Below are 19,535 nucleotides of genomic sequence, written 5' to 3' on the forward strand. Positions count from 1 at the left end.
CTGAAAGCTTAACTGTTTGGTGCCTGGATTACTCCAACCACATTATCCCCATGATATCCCTATGGACCCTATGGACGTCGAAGAAAAGAGTTATCAAAGGTAAGTCTACCACAACTCTTATTTGTTTGTGACAGATGTTTCACTCAAACGTTCAGAGCTTAAAAAAGCGACAAACTGAGCGCCTGATTCAGACCTGCACGCAAGTGCATTGCGCTCGCAAGTGGGTCGATGGTGGCCCAGTGCACACGCGCAGCGTGCGCAAGCCCCGTAGCGAGTGAAACCTTCACTCGCTCCGCAGTTCGCAGCAAGATGGGGCGGCTGTCGATGTTAATTGACAGCTCGCCCTGTTTTGTAGGCGGGTAGGGGGGGTGGCTGAACAAATGGAGACAACGGTCTCCTCGCAATGCCGATGGTCGCGATAATCGCGACCATCGCCAGGCCTGCTGGCACAAGCTGTGGGTGGTCACCCACAGCTGTGCGAGCGGCCTGGAGGCTGGAAAAAAAAAAAATACTCCCCACCCTGATGATTCAGAGCATGCGCTCGCAAATAGCGAGCGGCTCTGAATCAGGCCCTCAGGCTTATAATGCATAGATGTGTCCAGACTAAAGATAGGACCATCATCACTATCAGTTTTATTTTTACTGGTTGGGACCAAAAAAATTATAATAATTAAAAAAAAGGCATGCTCTAACCTCCTAAAGGAAACACTGCATGTGTTACCCATTCAAATAGTAGTCTGCCAGGCAGTGCTGGGTCGTACTATAACTTGAAGACTCCAGTGCGATGATAGGGTGAATGAGCCAGTGAATGAACATTTTCAGTAATCTTAAATTTTAGTGCATACAATCTTAGATTAGATCTGTTGACTATGTTTTATTGATGTAAGTCATAGTACTCATTTACTTGTCTGTTAATTTACTGGCATTGTGCCGTCATTCACTGGTCATTTCTAAACCTCTTCTGTTTTTGGTTGTAAAATTGTAACTATTCCTTCAAACGGGATACAGTCAAAATGCCGACGACCGGGAAGCCATCTGACTAAATCCCGGCGTCTAAATACCGACGCGGGACTAAAGACAGGTGTCGAAATCCCAATGCCAGTATCTAGACAGACGGCTTACCGAGCGAAGGTAATCCGGGCAGTGTTAGCCGTAGGGGGGGGGAGGGTTAGGTTTAGGGACCCCCGTGGGGGACTTAGGGTTAGGCACAACCCCGGTAGGGTTAGGTTTAGGGTGCGGTGAGGGGGTAATAGGTTTAGGCACCCCCGAGGGGAGATTAGGGTTAGTCACCACCGGGGGGAGGTTAGGGTTAGGCACCATTAATGGAGGGTTCGGGGGGAGAGAGGGGAGGGTTAGAGTATTTACCAGCCCCAGTCGGAATCTTCAGAATTCAGTTTTGCGGCTGCAGGATTTAGTCAGCCGGCTTCCCGGCCGTCGGCATTTCATACCCAACCCCTTAAAACTTCACACCTAAAATGTATTTTAAATGTATACATATGTAGTAATAATGATGGCACATGTCTCAAATAGTTTTTATGTTGTATCTTCTACATACACCATCCCCTTAATTATGAGAATTTCATTAATTCACCCTAAAGTGATACTAGCTCCAGTTTGGAAAGCATTGGACTTAAATCCTAAGGGCAAATCTGGTCCCCCGAGTACAACTTTGCTGGTCCGCGAGGAGGGGGCGGAACTAAATAACGCGATTTGCGTCGTCTAGCCACGCCCCCTCCATATGGACCTGCAAACGTCTCGGAAAATCTCCCCATCCTGCCCACTTCACTAGGAAGTGGGCGGGATGCGGGAGATTTGCCTACTCTTTCGGGGGTTACCCGAAAAATCGGGAGCCTCCTGGGAGAGTAGGCAAGTATGAGTTGCACACAAGTTGGACAATGTGTTTGTTGAATGATGATATCACTCCTAAAGTGTGATTAAACTTGGTCACAGATTTGATCATACAGTTCAATGACTAGTTAGTAAAAACAGAACATTGCTTTCTTAGTTTTGGTGTTGTAATATATTTTATCTGTACTGTATTTGATTTTGTATCGGCAGGCAGTGACTTTATGTGTAAAATAGTGACATTTTATGTGATTTTATGAAGTCACAGGAGATGCCTTTGTAAAGTGGAACATCATGGCAGAGACCTAGGGCTGTACTACTGAGTCGTTCATTGCTTCACTTCTATATATCTCTACAGAATATATTCCAATATTCTCTGTAGCTTCTGTAACTTTTTGCTTTTTGTGGTGGTACACATTATACATAGCAGCAAGATGTTGAGGTGGGGATTTAGATTACAGGGTATCTTTTTTTAGACACATACCTTATTTCTTCATGACAAGTAGCAGCCATTTTTGTATCCAGTTCTAACTATCGTGTACTAATCGGGATACCTTTAGTATCCCAGCACATGGGAAGCCGGCGCTTAGAATCCCAACACCTGTCAGAATCCCAGTGCCTGCATCCCGACTGCCGGCATCCCTAATGTAAGTGCCAGGGTTAGGGGGAGGGTTAGGGGTTAGGTCATACTTGCCAACTCTCCCTGATTGTCAGGGAGACTCCCTGAAACAGTAGCAATCTCCCTGTCTCTGTGAAGAGCCTAGTAATCTCCCTGATTCTACCTTACCCCCATTGTGAAGATGTTATATATAAAAATAAACAGAGATATTTACATTCAAATGGGATCATTAGTATAATTTCCCTGCATTGGTTTTAAGGCACAATGGCCCTCATTCAGAGCCGTACGCTCTGAGCAGAGCGCACGCTCTGAATGAGGGCCGGCCTCCATGAAAATGGAGCGTCCTCCTGGACGCTCGTATAGCTGTGGGTCACCACCCACAGGGTATACGAGCGTGCAGTTTGATGGCCGCGATGGTCTTGACCATCGCGACCATCGAAACTGCGAGCCGGAGCCTGCGGTTGAGGTTTTCAACCGCAAGCTCCGGAGTGATTTTGGCTCTATCAGAGCCAAAATCACTCCCACTGACATCACTAGTGATGTCAGTGGGCCGGCTTCTGACGGGAGGCGTTCCCGTGGGAACGCCCCCGTCAGGGAGGCACGCCCCCGGCACGCCTACCAAAGTGGGCGTGCTGTCAATCAACATCGACAGCACGCCCCCTTTGATCAGACACAACGAGCGAAGGACTTTCCTTCGCTCGTCGCGTCTGGCGCATGCGCACGACGGAGCTCCCTCCGTCGTGCGCATGCTCAGTCCAGAACATCGACCCACTTGCGAGCGGACAGCCGCTCGCGAGTGGGTCTAAATCAGGCCCTATGATCCCTATGGCTACATGTATTGTCTGAGAAGTATCAGTGTGTTTTTATCACCAAATAGATCTTACTAACTGCTTTGGGGCTCATTTACATTTGGATGTAAGGAAATTTTATGACACGCCTCTCAGATGTAGCAGTACACGCCCAATTTACCGCCGCGCCCATAGGTGCTGCCTGCACAATCTCCCTGAAATGCTTTTTCAAAAGTAGGCAAGTATGGGTTAGGCACTGGGTTAGGTTAGGTTTAGGGTGTGGGGAGGGGGGAAGTTAGGTTCGGGCACTGGGGAGGGAGGGTTAGGGTAGGGAGAGGGGGAGGGTTAGGATACCAACCGTCAGATGTTGGCTTCCTAACCCTGTTGGGATGCCGGCGTCAGGATTTTGATTGCCGGGTTTCTGTCCGCCGGAATTCCGTACCCATCCCGTACTAAACCAGTACCCATCTGAGGTAGAAATTAAATGCTATTAACTGACCTGTTCAGCCCAATTTAACAATTTTTAATCATTTTATTTTTACTATGGTGCCTCTTCCATGGGAAACTGCAGAGATGCTGTTTGGACACACGTTAGGTAGAATTTGGGGCTGCCAAAAGGGTGTACTGGTTCCTATCCTCATCATGTGCGCACACCTATGATTTCAGGGTTTTTTGCCTTTAGCAAATAGTGTTCATTTTAGCACCCTGCACCTGTCACAGTTCCTCTTTCCTTCCTGGGGTTTCACGCTGCTGAGATACAGACCATAGTGTGCTAGAAGCACCAGAGCAGATAGCAACATCCCAGGCAGGAAAGAGGAACTGCGCAGGTTTTGACAGGTGCAGGGTGCTAGAATGAACTCTAAACAAATATACCAATTCCTTTTCACAGCTAGAATTTACAGTTTGCAAGACATAAAATGGAGCACCTTAGTCCCATATCCTACAACAAACTCATTAAATAAATTTCTTTTAAAAAGACTGATGCACATAAACTTTACAGGGGCCCTGCACTATATAGCTAAAAGAACTGCACTACAGAACCCCTGAGATTACAGCAGTGATTAAAGCGCTTTGTCTCTGCCAAGCAGACTCCTGTCACATATCAAGTAAAGTCAAGATGGAAAGCTTCGTACAGTACTGTGAATGCAGATACCAATAGTGATATTTGATAACCCAATCCTTGTCAGTTCTTTTGCATGTTAAATATGCTTAAGCAATGAAGAAAGAAAAATAAAACTATTGAGAATTAGCCCTGGTAGACCTCCATAGGCTTTTGACCATTTGGCTGTTGTCGTTTGCTGCGCTTCTAGTGGTTTCCTGTACTGTAAAGGTGTTCTATATTTAAGAGTACTGTACATGTAAAAACACTGTATTTCAGCAAACTGTTCACTACTCTGTGTGCTCTTACCACTTGGTAAAACCGGATGAGAAAATCGTCTACATCCGAAATCTTCAGGTCCTGGGCAGCCCTCGTTTTCAGTTAGATAGCGGTATTAACAGCGCTTCACAGAGAATGTATATATGTGTGGGAGCTGCTTGACAAGCGAGCAGTCCTATCACACAAAATTATGATCATAGATAAAAAGAGTTATGTCAAGCGCTACACCTTCATGGATCAGAAAATGTGTCAGAAAATGTGGTGGACCAATAGTGATATGAATCAATATAGTGGATGGGAATATAGTGCATCAACTGAACGTTATAATATATAGTTGCTAGTAGCACATAGATAGAGGACAGTTGCTAAGGTGATATCCTTTACTATTTCTGTTTAGATGAAGTACACAAAATTAAAATCAGTGCAAAAATATATACGCTATTCAACACACTGATGATAGCAGTATTAAGATGATGGCAACAATACTGACAATTGGGTGTGTAACAATATCTACCACCACATTTTCTGACACATTGATCCATGAAGGTGTAGCGCTTGACATAACTCTTTTTAGCCCTCGTTTTCAGGTGCACTGTTTTAAGGCATTTAGGTAAAGACACTCTGGATTAGGCAAGTGAGTGAGCCCACTTCCTTGGCTAAGAAACAACCCCACACATGATGCTTTACCGTTGGTATGCCACAGGACGAAGACTTTTGGAGGATGGCCTGGTGTCAAGAAGGGCAGCAAAGAAACCACTTCTCTCCAGGAAAAACATCAGAGACAGACTGATATTCTGCAAAAGGTACAGGGATTGGACTGCTGAGGACTGGGGTAAAGTTATTTTCTCTGATGAATCACCTTTCAGATTGTTTGGGGCATCCGGAAAAACGCTTGTCTGGAGAAGGAAAGGTGAGTCCTGTGTCATGCCAACAGTAAAGCATCCTGAAACCATTCAGGTGTGGGGTTGCTTCTCAGCCAAGGGAGTGGGCTCACTGACAATTTTGCCTAAGAACACAGCCATGAATAAAGAAAGGTACCAAAACATCCTCCAAGAGCAACTTCTCCCAACCATCCAAGAACAGTTTGGTAACAAACAATGCCTTTTCCAGCATGATGGAGCACCTTGCCATAAGGCAAAAGTGATAACCAAGTGGTTCGGGGAACAAAACATCGACATTTTGGGTCCATGGGCAGGAAACTCTCCAGACCTTAATCCCATTGAGAACTTGTGGTCAATCCTCGAGAGGCGGGTGGACAAACAAAAACCCACAAATTCTGACAAACTCCAAGCATTGATTAGGCAAGAATAGGTGGCCATCAGTCAGTATGTGGCCCAGAAGTTGATTGGCAGCATGCCAGGGCGAATTGCAGATGTCTTGAAAAAGAACATCTGACAGAAAGGTCTAAAAACTGAAGCAGCAAACTTTGGGAAAAGCAATACTTGTGTCATTCTCAAAACTTTTGGCCATGGCTGTATATAGATATTACATGAACAACTCTTCTGTAACCAGTGACAGAGCAGTTTGTTAGCTGTTAGTTAACTGTTTATATGACAGATAAGAGGACACATTTTCCCAATATTGCAGCTTGCCTTGTGATGAGCTATTTCATTAGGTGTCGGGCTGAGATGGCCAAAACTGTGTGTCTTGCCATGTGCGCTGTATATTGGACATTTTAGCTGTAGACCTATTCCTTTACTGTTTTTCCCCACTGCATCAACTATTTAATCATACATAACTACTGTATATAACACACAAATTGGGAAGCACGGCTGGAAGGACAGAGGCTTAGCTCACATTAATCATTAATGTCACAATTTGTAAACAAATAAGTAATAATCCTAACAATGAATGAATAACAAGTATTTCATATAAACAAAATCTTTATTTAAAAAAATAAATAAATCTATTTTTTGTTTGATTGTCTTTTCCATTAGCTGCTGTCTCGTGACATGTTATGTTTATCTTCCTTCACAAGTTAAAGTAATTTCATACTCATTGCTGTCATTCTGTCATCAGCCATCTCTGTGCTCATCCCAGTTGTCTCCACCCTGAAGTCCTAATATATGGCTTATTTCTCAGGTTCCAGCTGTGGCTAGATCCAAGTTGAAAAAAGGACCTCTGACACCACGTGACCACTACAGCAGGGCCAGTCAGCTACCAGTGTTACTATCCACATGGGCATAGAGAGGGAATATAAACCTGTGACGAGCAAAGCGAGCCGCCGTGCCCGAAGCGCAGCGAGCCCACGAGGTCTCATTTTTGGCCCCCCGTTCTAAACCTTGCCCCTCCTCCTTTGGTTGCAGGTCACATGGTTGTGATGTCAGAGGTCCTGTCAAGCATCTCGTTCTAGACCTAGCCATGGTATTGACAAATAAAACCACTGAAAAAATTAATTGTTTGATTAAATCTTCCTTTTTACCAGGCCAGATCTTATTGAAATAAATATGGTTACTACCCTGCCCCCCAGAAAAAAAATATTATTGTCTGGCATTAAAAGAAGTAGTTGCAAACTAGCAATATAATTTATTTATTTCGCCCCGACCACTATATTTCATTGTATAGAAGCGTTTTCTTTTAAACTTTTTTTTACACATTATTTTATTGTAGTAGTAAAAGTGGAACACACACCTAGCCTTCCTGTTTCATGCATGCTTCGGGCCACCGCTGTTGCTATAACTCTGCTGCCACGGCAATGAACATTGTTAAAATGCAGCCAAAAAACTATTTGTCCTGTAGTGATAAGAAAATGTAGTGATAAGCAGAAAATGTTCCCTTATTTTGTGATAACTGAGGTTTTAACATGTGACTTACTGTATAATAAATTATTATAACTTCTAATAAATGAAATAAACTAGAACGAATTATGCAACTATTATGAGTAACGTGATATTTCAATGTACGGCATTGGCAGGTACAGTCTCTTTGCCTGGCATATTGTATCTGGTAAGCAAGTTACTCACTACATTGAGAAGCATTTTACTAGCAATTTTATACTCCAGTAAAAACCTGCAAATGGCTATGGTGATGGAACCTATTGGTCCCAATGATGCCATACTCACTTGAGCTGGGAGTTGTAGCGGCATACCAATGTATTTCAGAGGCTTAATCAAGTTATGGAGAAAGGGTCCGCCCTATTAATGTTTTCTATCTGTGGTAATAGATAGGGTACACCTTGTGATGTTTAACCAATAGATACGTTTATTATAAAAATTTAAAATATTGGTGGATTCACAGTGCTCCTGTAGGTATAATGTTCCTCATAAATGATAGCGTTACTGTAGTGATTCACACTGATGAAGTGTATAGGCCGAGGTTGTATTGATTAATATATAATCATAATTGCACTGATGGTACATGGGTGTGGGGGTCGAGTGGGGGTTATAATGCTATGTCTAGCATGGGTTAAGTCTCGATTGTCTTATAGCAAGTTTAGGGTGTATCGTTGTGTCTGGTGGGGCGGCGTCCTGGATCCCCCAGGTGCACAGCTTATCCTCGCTGACTTGCTTCACTCTCCTCCAGGAGAGTGGTCCACTCTGATCCTTCTCTTCTTGGTCGCTTCCATCTGCTGTGCCTCTAGGTAGCAGCGTGTGTCCGGCAACACACGCTGTGGGAACAGCTGTCCACCGACTTGCCGCGAGACTTCCGGGATGCCCGCGATCATGTGAGGTCACGCAGTCCCGGGTCTCAGGCTGGTCAGGCTGCTCACTCGGCTCTAGCCGAGGAGACTTGAAATATAAGCGCTGTGTGTTTCATGGGGTGTGTGGTTCCAACGCGTATCGGCCTTCTGGACTTCCTCAGGGAATAAAGTGATATCATATGTTGGTGTAGTAACTTATTTATAGGCTGGGTTTAGTGAACGCCATCTTGGTTGTGGTATTGTCCACATAGGACTGTGGGCAATGTTACAGTCGCCATCTTTGATATGGTATCAATTGGGTTTTTGAGGTATCTGCGGCCCTCTTGGTTGAGGGATCCACTAAAGCACTATAAGGTCTTGATACTGTCCATATATGTTGGTGGTTATACCTCATCTGCCAGATTATATTAACCTGGACATGGTTATGGGGGGATAGATACTGACTTATTTAGATTATGGGATGGATATTCTCAATAGGATCGTTAATCAATGTGTTAGACAGTTTATTCATTCATGATTACTGCCTTAATTTCGTTATCTAAATTCAGTCCATATGGTTTGAGGGTTTTCATATTGAAAATCCATTTCAATTCTTCCTTATTCAATGTTTTTTCATAATCTCCTCCTCTCCAATTCCTCTCTATCATTGATATTCCTAAAAATTTTAAACCTGATGGATTTTGATTGTGTTTCTCTTTGTAATGTAAGGACAAATTGTGTGTTTCCAAACCTTTCTTTATGTTTCGGATGTGTTCTGATACTCTTACACTTAGTTTGCGTGTGATTCTACCTATATATTGTAGGCCACAAGGGCACTCAATCAGGTAGATCACCCCTGTGCTGTGGCAGCTGATATGTTGTTCAATCCTATAAGTAGTATTTGTGTGATTGGACTTAAACTCCCCTATCCTTCTTGTAGTAGTTTGTATATTTATATAGTTAAGGCAGGTCCCACATTGGTAAAAACCCTCCCGAATTGCAGTCTGGTGTAGAGTTGTTTGTATAGTTTTGATGTGATTCTGGACCAATTTCTGTTTGATGTCTTGGGCCTTTCTGTAGATGATCTTAGGTTTACTGGGTAACACATCTGATAGGTTCTCGTCTTCTAATAGTACATGCCAGTGTCTGTCTAAAATTTGTTTGAGTTTCCTTGTGTCTCGATTGTATTGTGTGATGAATGCAGTCTTAAATGGGTTATTCTCTCCTTCTTTTTCCTTCTCCTTATATACCAGCAATGAGTCCCTATCCATCCCTGCAACCCTTTCACGTGCTTCATCTACCATATGTTCATCATATTCTTCCTCAAGTAGTTGTTCCTTAAGTCCCTGACTCTGGACATGATAGTTCTCTATCTTAGTACAATTCCTCCTAATCCTTGTGAATTGACTGATTGGTATACTCTGAAGCCAGTTTTTGTGGTGTACTCGACAAAATGTAGCTATTGACATCTATGGGCTTCATGTATGTCTTGGTGTGTAGTTCATTGTTTTCAATATATATTGTAATGTCAAGGAGTCTGTTCACTACCCTTCCAAATAAAGAACACATCTTCAATAAATCTGCTCCAGAGGACTAGATTTGCACCGTAGCCATGCCCGGACCAGATGTTATCGTCCTCCTATTGACTTATGAAGAGATTAGCATAGCTCGGCCCATTGTGGTTCCTGTGGTTTGTCGATAGAATTTGTCCTCACACCAGAAATAATTGTGCTTCACAATATAGTGTATGGCTTGCAAAATGAATTGAATCTGTTCCTCCTTTAGAGTATTGTCACTGCTTAAATAATGGTTAATGGCCTCCAGGCCTTGGTCCTGACCTATGACCGTATACAGGGATGTGACATCAGTTGTACACAGTTGTAATTTGTGGTATTCTGCACAACAATACTCCCCCTTTTGTCTGCCGGTTTGATTGTTATTTCTTTGTTCTTACTAAGTTCCCTTAATGCTTGTTGCTCTGCTCTGGTGATATTCATGGTATTACCCTTGTTGTTATTACTGATCTTGTCTACTTCCCTTGTAACCAGTTTCTCAAAAGTGTCCACTAGATGTCCTCTGAAGTGTTGGGGGTAGAATTTGGATCTGGGTTTCAAATTCGTATGTTGGTATTCAGAACTATTTATTTGTTTCACACTTGGTTGGTTATGGTAGTATTTTGCTAATGTCAGTTTACGAACGAACTTATGTATATCTAGATAGGTTTGAAATTTGTCTAGTCTGGCTGTGGGGGCAAACTTTAAACCTTTGTTCAGCAGTTGTTCTTGTGTTTTGGTTAATGTTATATCACTTATATTGATTATGCCATTGTTAATGCTGTTATGTTTGTTTTTTTCTTTGGTTTCTCTAGTGTGTTTTCTTCCTCCTCTCGTTCCCCTTCTCGTGTATCCAGCTTTCTTTTTTGTGTGCTCTTTGTTGTTCAGGACTGGGGACCTGCCTCCTGTTCTAAAAAATATTCCCCCATTTTAGATCACGGTTGTTGGGTGATGTTAGGCCTACTTCTGTGGTCTGAGATCCTCTTCCTAGAGATTGTCGAGCTAATGTTTCATATGTGTCTTCTTCTTCCTCTAAGCTATAAGTGGAAAATGAGGTGTTGGTAGAGATGTCTCCATCCGTTTCTAGTGGAGATCTTTCTGGATTTATCTGTGTTGTTATATCTGTGGGATATTTTACAGTTGTCTTTACTACCTGTGTGTGCAGTTTCCTCATGTACTCCTGGTAAGGCAGATTGAGTCTTTTGTATACCGGAGTTCTCTTGTTCGTTAATTGGTATGTGTCAGTTATTCCACTCCCAGTCGTTGTCTTGTGATCCTTCTTGGTTTTATGGATTGTCCCCCCTCTGTGTGCCCGGGTTTTGTTACTTTTTTTGTGTTCTTTGGGTAGTCTGTCTCTTATTATTTTAGATTTTTTCACAGCTACAATGTTTTCTTGGTTCTTATTAAGTCTGCTTTGTGCTAAATTCTCGAGTACTTTAAACTCCTTATCCTCTCTATATTGGTCTAGGTTGTTATTCAGTATGGTAATCTGTTTGTCAATCTCTACTAATTCTGCATGATGTGTTTGAATTATAAATTGAATCAAGTTCATGGAGCAATCTCGAAGTATGTTATCCAATTTTGTCATAAATTGTGTATTGTCCTTGTTGTGTGTAGACGATTTTTTGATTTTCAGTCGCTTTGGTATAATTGAATTATTCTTGTACCATGTCAGTGTTTGTTTGTCCCACCATAGTTTAGTCTCCTTATATATCAACCTTTCTATATGTAGAAATTTGTCGCAGAATTTTTGCCCAATATCATGGAGTCTTGATGTCCTGTCAAGTTCCGTGAATAGTGTTGCTGCCACTGCAGGTCTGTGTTGTCTTATATCTAGTATCCCCATGTATAGTGGGAGCAGCTAATGCCAATAGTTACAGTTAAATACAATGCAGGGTATTTGGTTCGCCCAGCGCTCACTACTACAGCAGGGTGTAAAATACAGCTGCAGAGAGTAACTGGTCCCTATAGAGGTTTAATCAAGATATGTAGAAATTTCAGAGGCTGTCTTCACTACCTGGCCTACATAGTATTCTCCATTGACCACTACTCCCCAGCAGCAGATGGAGGCATATAACGTTGCAATAATCCTGTGGTTTGTGCTTACAGAAAAGTTACAATGAAAATGGGTTATATACTACAGACATGCAAATGTGCAATAATGCAAAGCAATCATTCAGCCATTTGTTTCATTACTTTACTTTGAGTTTTTGCACATTTGCACCTTTGTACTATGGTACAAAACATGGGCATAGCAGGACACAATTTTACAGCCTGAAATTACATTTAAAATATGGTAGTGGAATTACATCATAAGATAAGTTCAGCTTATTTTACTAACATTTGTTACCATTTATTTATATGGCACCAGCATATTGTGTTGCGTTTTACAATTGATTCATAGTACTGTGTAGGAGTGTGACCTTACCATGATACAGTTTAAGCATAATTTGATCAGGCCACATCCAGTCATCATCATCATCCTGAAGGCTAACATTGAAATAAAACAACCATGTTAAAATAAAACCAACCACATTTCAAACCAGAAGTCATAGCCTGCTAATTCAGGGAACAAATAGCATGGGTCCTCCCGCCAGACCCTACAACCAGAAGCAGGGTAGGACAGGCAAGTCTGCTCGCTTTGTTACAGGGAATCTCACAGCATGGGGGACCGGTTCAGCCAGGCATAATGTGGTGCTGGTTTTTACTTTTTCAGGAGGAACCTGCATTACCAGTAACCAGCCCAGGCTGGGCTCTAAATATTACTGTGCATGAGAGAGCAGACATACACATATCTGCAGAATCTAGCCCGGCAAAGCTGTAAGAGGACTGTTGGAGTTGTGACCTGGTATCTCCGGTACAGCTGACTATTGGCCACAATAAATAGTAATTAAAAACAGCCTTATTGCTGAAAAAAGTGGTCTATTGATAAAACAAAGAATGTTCCTGTTCAGCCCAATTTTCTCGCTGGTCATATTTGGGATCCATCAATTGAACAGCTCTTGTGTATTGTATAGACAGAGTGGCGGCTCCTGCCTATGATCTTGAAGGGGGCTGCCGCTGTGCTGTGCGTCTGAGCAGCACCATGATGTAGGGGAAGAAAAAAAAAAGGCTTGAGCATAGCAACAAGCTGCAGCACCAGTGAAGTGCGCCCCTACTTCTAGGTATTGCATCGGTGGCAGCCCCTAGAAGCACATTACGGCTGGCACATACCCCTGCGCACCCCCACTTCCCTTCTCCCCTGAGGCATCTAGGAACTGCATCAGCTGCTGCCCCTAGAAGCATTAGAGCAGGCAGAAAGGCAGAGGCGTGACTTCCCATTGCAAGCACTGCTGATTGAATTCCAAACTTACTTCCAGCATGTGATTAGCAGATAGTGTTTCCAATTTGAGGGCCTGATTCAGCAAGGGACGCCGTTGCTAATACGCACGCAATCGTCCGATTGTTGCGTACTGCGTATGCATCGCAGTGCACGTGTGCGAAGTAGCCATTGCTGTAGGGACTACGCAGACCCATCGCAGAGTGATTGACAAAAAGTGCTGTTTGTGGGTGGTAACGGGGGGGTGGTCGGCCGAACGCAGGCGTGCCAGTGCGTTCGAACGCCGTTGCAGGGGCGTGCATAAATTATCCACTTCGATGCCCTATACAGCCTGAGGCCTGATAGCGTGCATGGAAGTTAGCAATTTGAGTAAGGTCAGGGCTTGTGCAAGATGCGTGAGGCTGCGATGGTACTCGATTGTACCGATGTTTTCACAGTCCTGCTAAACATTACGGATGTGTATAAGGTAAAGCAGGCGTCCTTATGTTGTGCTGAGATTGCATTGCGATCACAATGGATTAGCATACTATACCGGGGGGGAACTGCGTGCGTTCCGTAGTGAATCAGGCCCTGAAACCACTGCAATCACTGGGGCAGCTGATTTATATTGGTGGGGCTGCAGTGTGCAGCTCTTAGGTAAAATTCGTCACTGTATAGATATCATATAATATGCATCTATTATGAATTGAGGGCCTGATTCAGAGCCGCTCATAAGCGGCCGCTCGTTCGCTCTGAGCGATGTTCACACAACTGCGCATGCGTATGGGTTGTAATACTCATGCGCGAACCAGTCATTGCGGTCGGAAATTGTGTGCTCGCAAAATAGTGAATGTCTGCTAATTTGAGTGACAGAATGAGGCGTTTGTGGGTGGTAACAGGGGAAGGTGCTTGAAAGTGGAGATCAGAACGCAGGCGTGCCAAACGGTCAAAACGGGCGTTTTAAGGGTGTGCATAATTAACAAAGCAGCATCATCGGCCACGTCACTTGGATGTCTTTTAGCCTGAACTGCTCGCATGATTGCGGTAGGAAAATCCTACCACAAGCACTGCGAGCAGTTCATACGCCTTTCGATGTACTTGATTAATCTAATAAATAGCGGAGATGAGCGGCCAGGGGGCGTTTTTAAAAAAATAGCGAGCGCATGTTTCGTTCGCTCGTTCAGACATAGAGGCGTCAACAGACCGCAAAGAGCGAGCGCTCTTTTTAAATATACGGCCCCTTTTTCTGAACGAGCGAGCGCAAATAGCGTCCGGCTCTGACTGAGGTCCTGAGTTGCAGTCAGAGCACTTTATACATTGTACATAACGGAGAAGGTATTATCATTAATAATGAGTTATGTGAATAAACACCACTGATGTTGCAAGAGACCCAGGGGATAACATTCTAGGTAGAGGTTTCCAACGCCAGAGGAAGCAAGCTATGAAAACAGGAAGAAACCAGTAAGATCACAACAGACAGAGGAAGAGGTTACCCAAAATCTGGGAGGGGTAAGGTTGTATAGTGTGTTTACATATCACTTCACCTTTCTGCAATGTGAATAACAATATGAGAAAGCGCTTAATGTATGCCAAACAATAATACAGGTATGTGATTTATCTTAGAGACTTCTGATAAGGTTTTTGTTTCGTAATTTAGGCTCTCTATGCCAAAAATATAATGTATTACTTTCACACAAACCCTGATATTCCTTTCTTTATTGATCTTTAGCACTGCTCCACCTGTTATTTGTGTGTAGGGCGTTTTAACACAGAGCAGCAATTATTTATACTGTATTTCTGGTACTTCCTGGATGATGGGTTTTCGGGTAAAAAAAAAATGATAAAAAAAAAAGTACAGCAATTTATTTTTTGTTTTTGTTATTTTTCATCCAGCTGGTGTGTGTGACAGAATTTATGAACTTTTTGGAACTCATCCTACTGAACCTTTGAAATTGTCAATGAAAAACCAGAAATGGATACTTTGGATCTGGAGAAAGGCCTCACCATTGATGAAATGATAGCAGTATGCATCCAGAACTTTGGTGAGAGCTTAAAAGATAAATGTGTAATTTGTTGACTTTTGTTATTTATTGTTGATGAATGACCTGTTTCTTACAGCAGAAGTAAACATCATATATAGGGTCTGATTCAGAGCCGCTCACTGCTGGCGAGCGCTCGCTCTGAATCAGGGAGATTTTTTTCTTTTTTTTTCTTCAGGCCGCTCGCTAAGCTGTGGGTGACCGCCCACAGCTTTTGCGAGCGGCCTTGGGCCCATTGCGATTATCGCAACCATTAGGCTTGCGTGGAGACCCTGTGGTAGGGTCTCAGCTCTTGCAAGCCCGAGTAGACTAGTGATGTTAGTAGGGCCGCCCACAAACGCCAGTCGTTCCTAAGGGAACGCCTGCGTTTGTGCAGCCACCCCCTCTCCCCACCTACAAAATGGGGCGAGCTGTCAATCAACATCGACAGCCGCCCCGTCTTGTAGTGAGACCCGTAGCAACGGAGCAGCCGTCGCTGGACGGTCTCGCGCATGCGCGCGCCGGAGGTGGCGCATGCGCAGTGGGAGATCATCGACCCGCTTGCGAGCAGGTCTGAATCAGGCCGTTAGAGCATACATACGTGTTATATATATGTATATGTGTTATATATACTAAAACACTTTATATTGTTAATTTTGAAAGGGGTGCTACTGAGGCTGTTATAATAAGAGCAGTCATGAATGGGAATCATCGTCTTCATTATTTGTAACTTTTTTTTCTTCTAAAATACTTTTGGGCTTAGGCTCATTAGTGTTTTAAATAAATTATGAGAGTGACGGGACATTAGAATTGTGTTTATTACATGTCCCTTCTTTTACATTACCTAAAGTGCACGTAAAATTTGAATTATAAGATGAAGTGATTCTGCTTTAGAGATCAGGGACTCGCAGACTTCTCTTGTGGAGTCTGTGACGGTTTCTTGGGACTTTCATATGATTTATCTGATCCCTCCAGTCGTGCTGCTACTGCACATTCTCAAAAAGATTTAGGGGGAGATGTATCAAAGCTTGGAGAGATAAAATGGACAGAGAAGTACCAACCAATCAGCATCTAACTGCCATGTTACGTGCTGTGTTTGAAAAGTGACAGTTTTGAGCCGATTGGTTGGTACTTTATCTCTTTCCACTTAAGGGACATAAGGGAAGAGAGAGGATGGGGAGATAAGGGAAGAGAGAGGATGGGGAGATAAGGGAGGAAAGATGATGGGGAGAAGGGAGGAAAGATGATGGGGAGATAAGGGAGGAAAGATGATGGGGAGATAAGGGAAGAGAGGGTGGAGTGAGAGATAAGAGAAGGGAGAGGATGGGAAGATAAGGAAAGAGAGGGTGGAGTGAGAGATAAGAGAAGGGAGAGGATGGGAAGATAAGGGAAGAGAGAGGATGGGGAACTAAGGGAAGAGAGAGGATGGGGAGATAAGGGAAGAGAGGGTGGAGTGAGAGATAAGAGAAGGGAGAGGATGGGAAGATAAGGAAAGAGAGGGTGGAGTGAGAGATAAGAGAAGGGAGAGGATGGGAGGATAAGGGAAGAGAGAGGATGGGGAACTAAGGGAAGAGATAGGATGGGGAGATAAGGGAAGAGAGGATGGGAAGATAAGGGAAGAGAGAGGATGGGGAGATAAGGGAAGAGAGGATGGGGACATAAGGGAAGAGAGAGGATGGGGAGATAAGGGAAGAGAGAGGATGGGGAAATAAGGGAAGATAGAGGATGGGGAGATAAGGAAGAGAGAGGATGGGGAGATAAGGGAAGAGAGCGGATGGGGAAATAAGGGAAGAGAGAGGATGGGGAGATAAGGAAGAGAGGATGGGGAGATAAGGGAAGAGTGGATGGGAAGATAAGGGAAGAGAGAGGATGGGGAGATAAGGGAAGACAGCGGATGGGGAAATAAGGGAAGAGAGAGGATGGGGAGATAAGGGAAGAGAGAGGATGGGGAAATAAGGGAAGAGAGAGGATGGGGAGATAAGGAAGAGAGAGGATGGGGAGATAAGGGAAGAGAGAGGATGGGGAAATAAGGGAAGAGAGAGGATGGGGAGATAAGGGAAGAGAGAGGATGGGGAAATAAGGGAAGAGAGAGGATGGGGAGATAAGGAAGAGAGAGGATGGGGAGATAAGGGAAGAGAGCGGATGGGGAAATAAGGGAAGAGAGAGGATGGGGAGATAAGGGAAGAGAGAGGATGGGGAGATAAGGGAAGAGAGAGGATGGGGAGATAAGGGAAGACAGCGGATGGGGAAATAAGGGAAGACAGCGGATGGGGACATAAGGGAAGAGAGAGGATGGGGAGATAAGGGAAGAGAGCGGATGGGGAAATAAGGGAAGAGAGAGGATGGGGAGATAAGGAAGAGAGAGGATGGGGAGATAAGGAAGATAGAGGATGGGGAGATAAGGGAAGAGGGAAGATGGGGAGATAAGGGAAGAGAGAGGATGGAGAGATAAGGGAAGAGAGGATGGGAAGATAAGGGAAGAGAGCGGATGGGGGGATAAGGGAAGAGAGGATGGGAAGATAAGGGAAGAGAGTGGATGGGCAGATAAGTGAAGAGAGAGGATGGGGAACCAAGGGAAGAGAGAGGATGGGGAGATAAGGGAAGAGAGAGGATGGGGAGATAAGGGAAGAGAGAGGATGGGGAGATAAGGAAGAGAGAGGATGGGGAGATAAGGAAGAGAGAGGATGGGGAGATAACGAAGAGAGAGGATGGGGAGATAAGGAAGAGAGCGGATGGGGAGATAAGGGAAGAGAGAAGATGGGGAGATAAGGGAAGAGAGAGGATGGAGAGATACTTGCTCATTTCCATTGGTACGTGGTCAGAGAAAGACCATGAAACCATGAAATTACAGAGCCCAGTCCTGTGCTCCCCTAATCCTGCCATATGTGTCAAACTCTAAATGAAGCTTCATGTAAGATATACATGTAAGATATACAGATACCTGTATGAAAGTGGGTGGTGAAAGCTTATATTCAGTATACATATGTATTAATTATGTTGACTATCATACCTCTTACTATTACCATACCTTTCAGTGATCTTTATTTTGTCTTTGTCCCGTTTAGACTCAGATGGAAATACTAAGGATCGAGAACTGCTGCAGATGTTTCTGATGATGCATCCATGGTACATCCCTTCTGGGGATCTTGCCAAGAAACTCTTTGCTCTATATCCTTTTAAAAATACTATCTACATCATGTTTTATTTACCTCTTATAATGTGTGTATATATTACCACCCACAGCTTTAGCGAACGACCAGGTTGATGGTCACTATGGTCAAGACCTTTGTGATTGCGACCTAAGGTTGGGTCACGGCAACCGCAAGCCCCAGGGAGCTTCCTGCTCTGATCGAGCAGGAAGCTCCCCACTGACATCACTGCTGATGTTAGTGTGGCCACCCACAAAAGTAGTAGTAGTAGTAAGGTCCGGAGCGAGAGAATTTCTCTCTCGCTCCGGGGCTTGCGCATGCGCAGGGCGGCCGCTGTACGTGTGCAGGACCTAAACATCGACCCGGTTGCGAGCACTCAGCGCTTGCGACCGGGTCTGAATGAGGTCCATAGTCCATAATATCCAAATGAAAAGAAGTGCATTCACCAGACTTGATCAAAGAAGTGAAAAAATACTCAACACTTTATTCTTTCATATATATCACCGACAGTTGTCCCAGGTCAACGTTTCGGCCAAACAGGGACCTTTCTCAAGACCAACAATATTCTACAAGGTCAGTCATAATGTAGAAACACCCCCATCAGGCACTTGCGTGCTCTTATACAGCCTGCACGTGTGATGCGACCGGAAGTCACATCATCACAAAGAACCATCTATCATATACCACCCTATTAGTGTAGAATACACAAATATATTTCCTCCAATATTGTAAAGCCACCAGAATTGATATGTACCCCAGGAACATCACTCGCATGCGGCATATATCTCTGCAAATACCACCATTAACATCCGGTGGTGCCGCATAACAAATAAAACTCCGGACATCTGGGTAATGTTGGAACGCATAGCCTAGCAACCCTGTGCAGGCTTGTGCTCCACACTAGCCTGAAACACATCGAGGAATTACGTGTAGACATAGCACTCAGCAGTCGTGATTGGAAACACACGATCACTTACATACGGCATAAGTCTCCACCACTCGTGGCGCCGGCCAGAAATGCCGCGCATCGTCTAGCTTCCGGATTTCCGGGTCATATTGGAACGCACAGCTAAGCAACCTTGTGCAGGCTTGCGCTCCATGTTTGCCTGAACCACAAATGTAAACCTAACACTTGGCAGCCACAGTTGGAGTAATCCATAGTAAACTCATTGTATACAGAGCGGGCAAATGCCTGAAGATCCACCCAGATTCAGTATCACTTAAAACCAACGCAAGCTAGCGCTTGTTAAACAATAGACATACACACA

General features: G+C 44.0%; 1 protein-coding gene across 6 annotated transcripts in view; it reads left to right on the forward strand.

Moving 5' to 3' along the window:
* Positions 1 to 19,535, forward strand: part of RASGRP2 (RAS guanyl releasing protein 2) — a 194,220-nt gene that overhangs the window by 38,344 nt on the left and 136,341 nt on the right. For 2 of the 6 annotated variants that reach the window (XM_088442505.1, XM_088442510.1), the window contains exons 1-3: positions 14,566 to 14,609; positions 14,994 to 15,142; positions 18,184 to 18,286. In XM_088442505.1, the coding sequence (XP_088298631.1) occupies positions 15,073 to 15,142; positions 18,184 to 18,286 (173 nt within the window). In that variant the 5' untranslated portion in view covers positions 14,566 to 14,609; positions 14,994 to 15,072. Of the gene's footprint in view, positions 1 to 5,384; positions 5,434 to 14,565; positions 14,610 to 14,633; positions 14,706 to 14,993; positions 15,143 to 18,183; positions 18,287 to 19,535 lie in introns of those variants that run through there. The other 4 variants (XM_088442506.1, XM_088442508.1, XM_088442509.1 and 1 more) reach the window with 3 other exon arrangements.

Source organism: Taudactylus pleione, unplaced genomic scaffold (assembly GCF_031769625.1).
Source record: "Taudactylus pleione unplaced genomic scaffold, aTauple2 ptg000313l, whole genome shotgun sequence".
Lineage (NCBI taxonomy): Eukaryota > Metazoa > Chordata > Amphibia > Anura > Myobatrachidae > Taudactylus > Taudactylus pleione.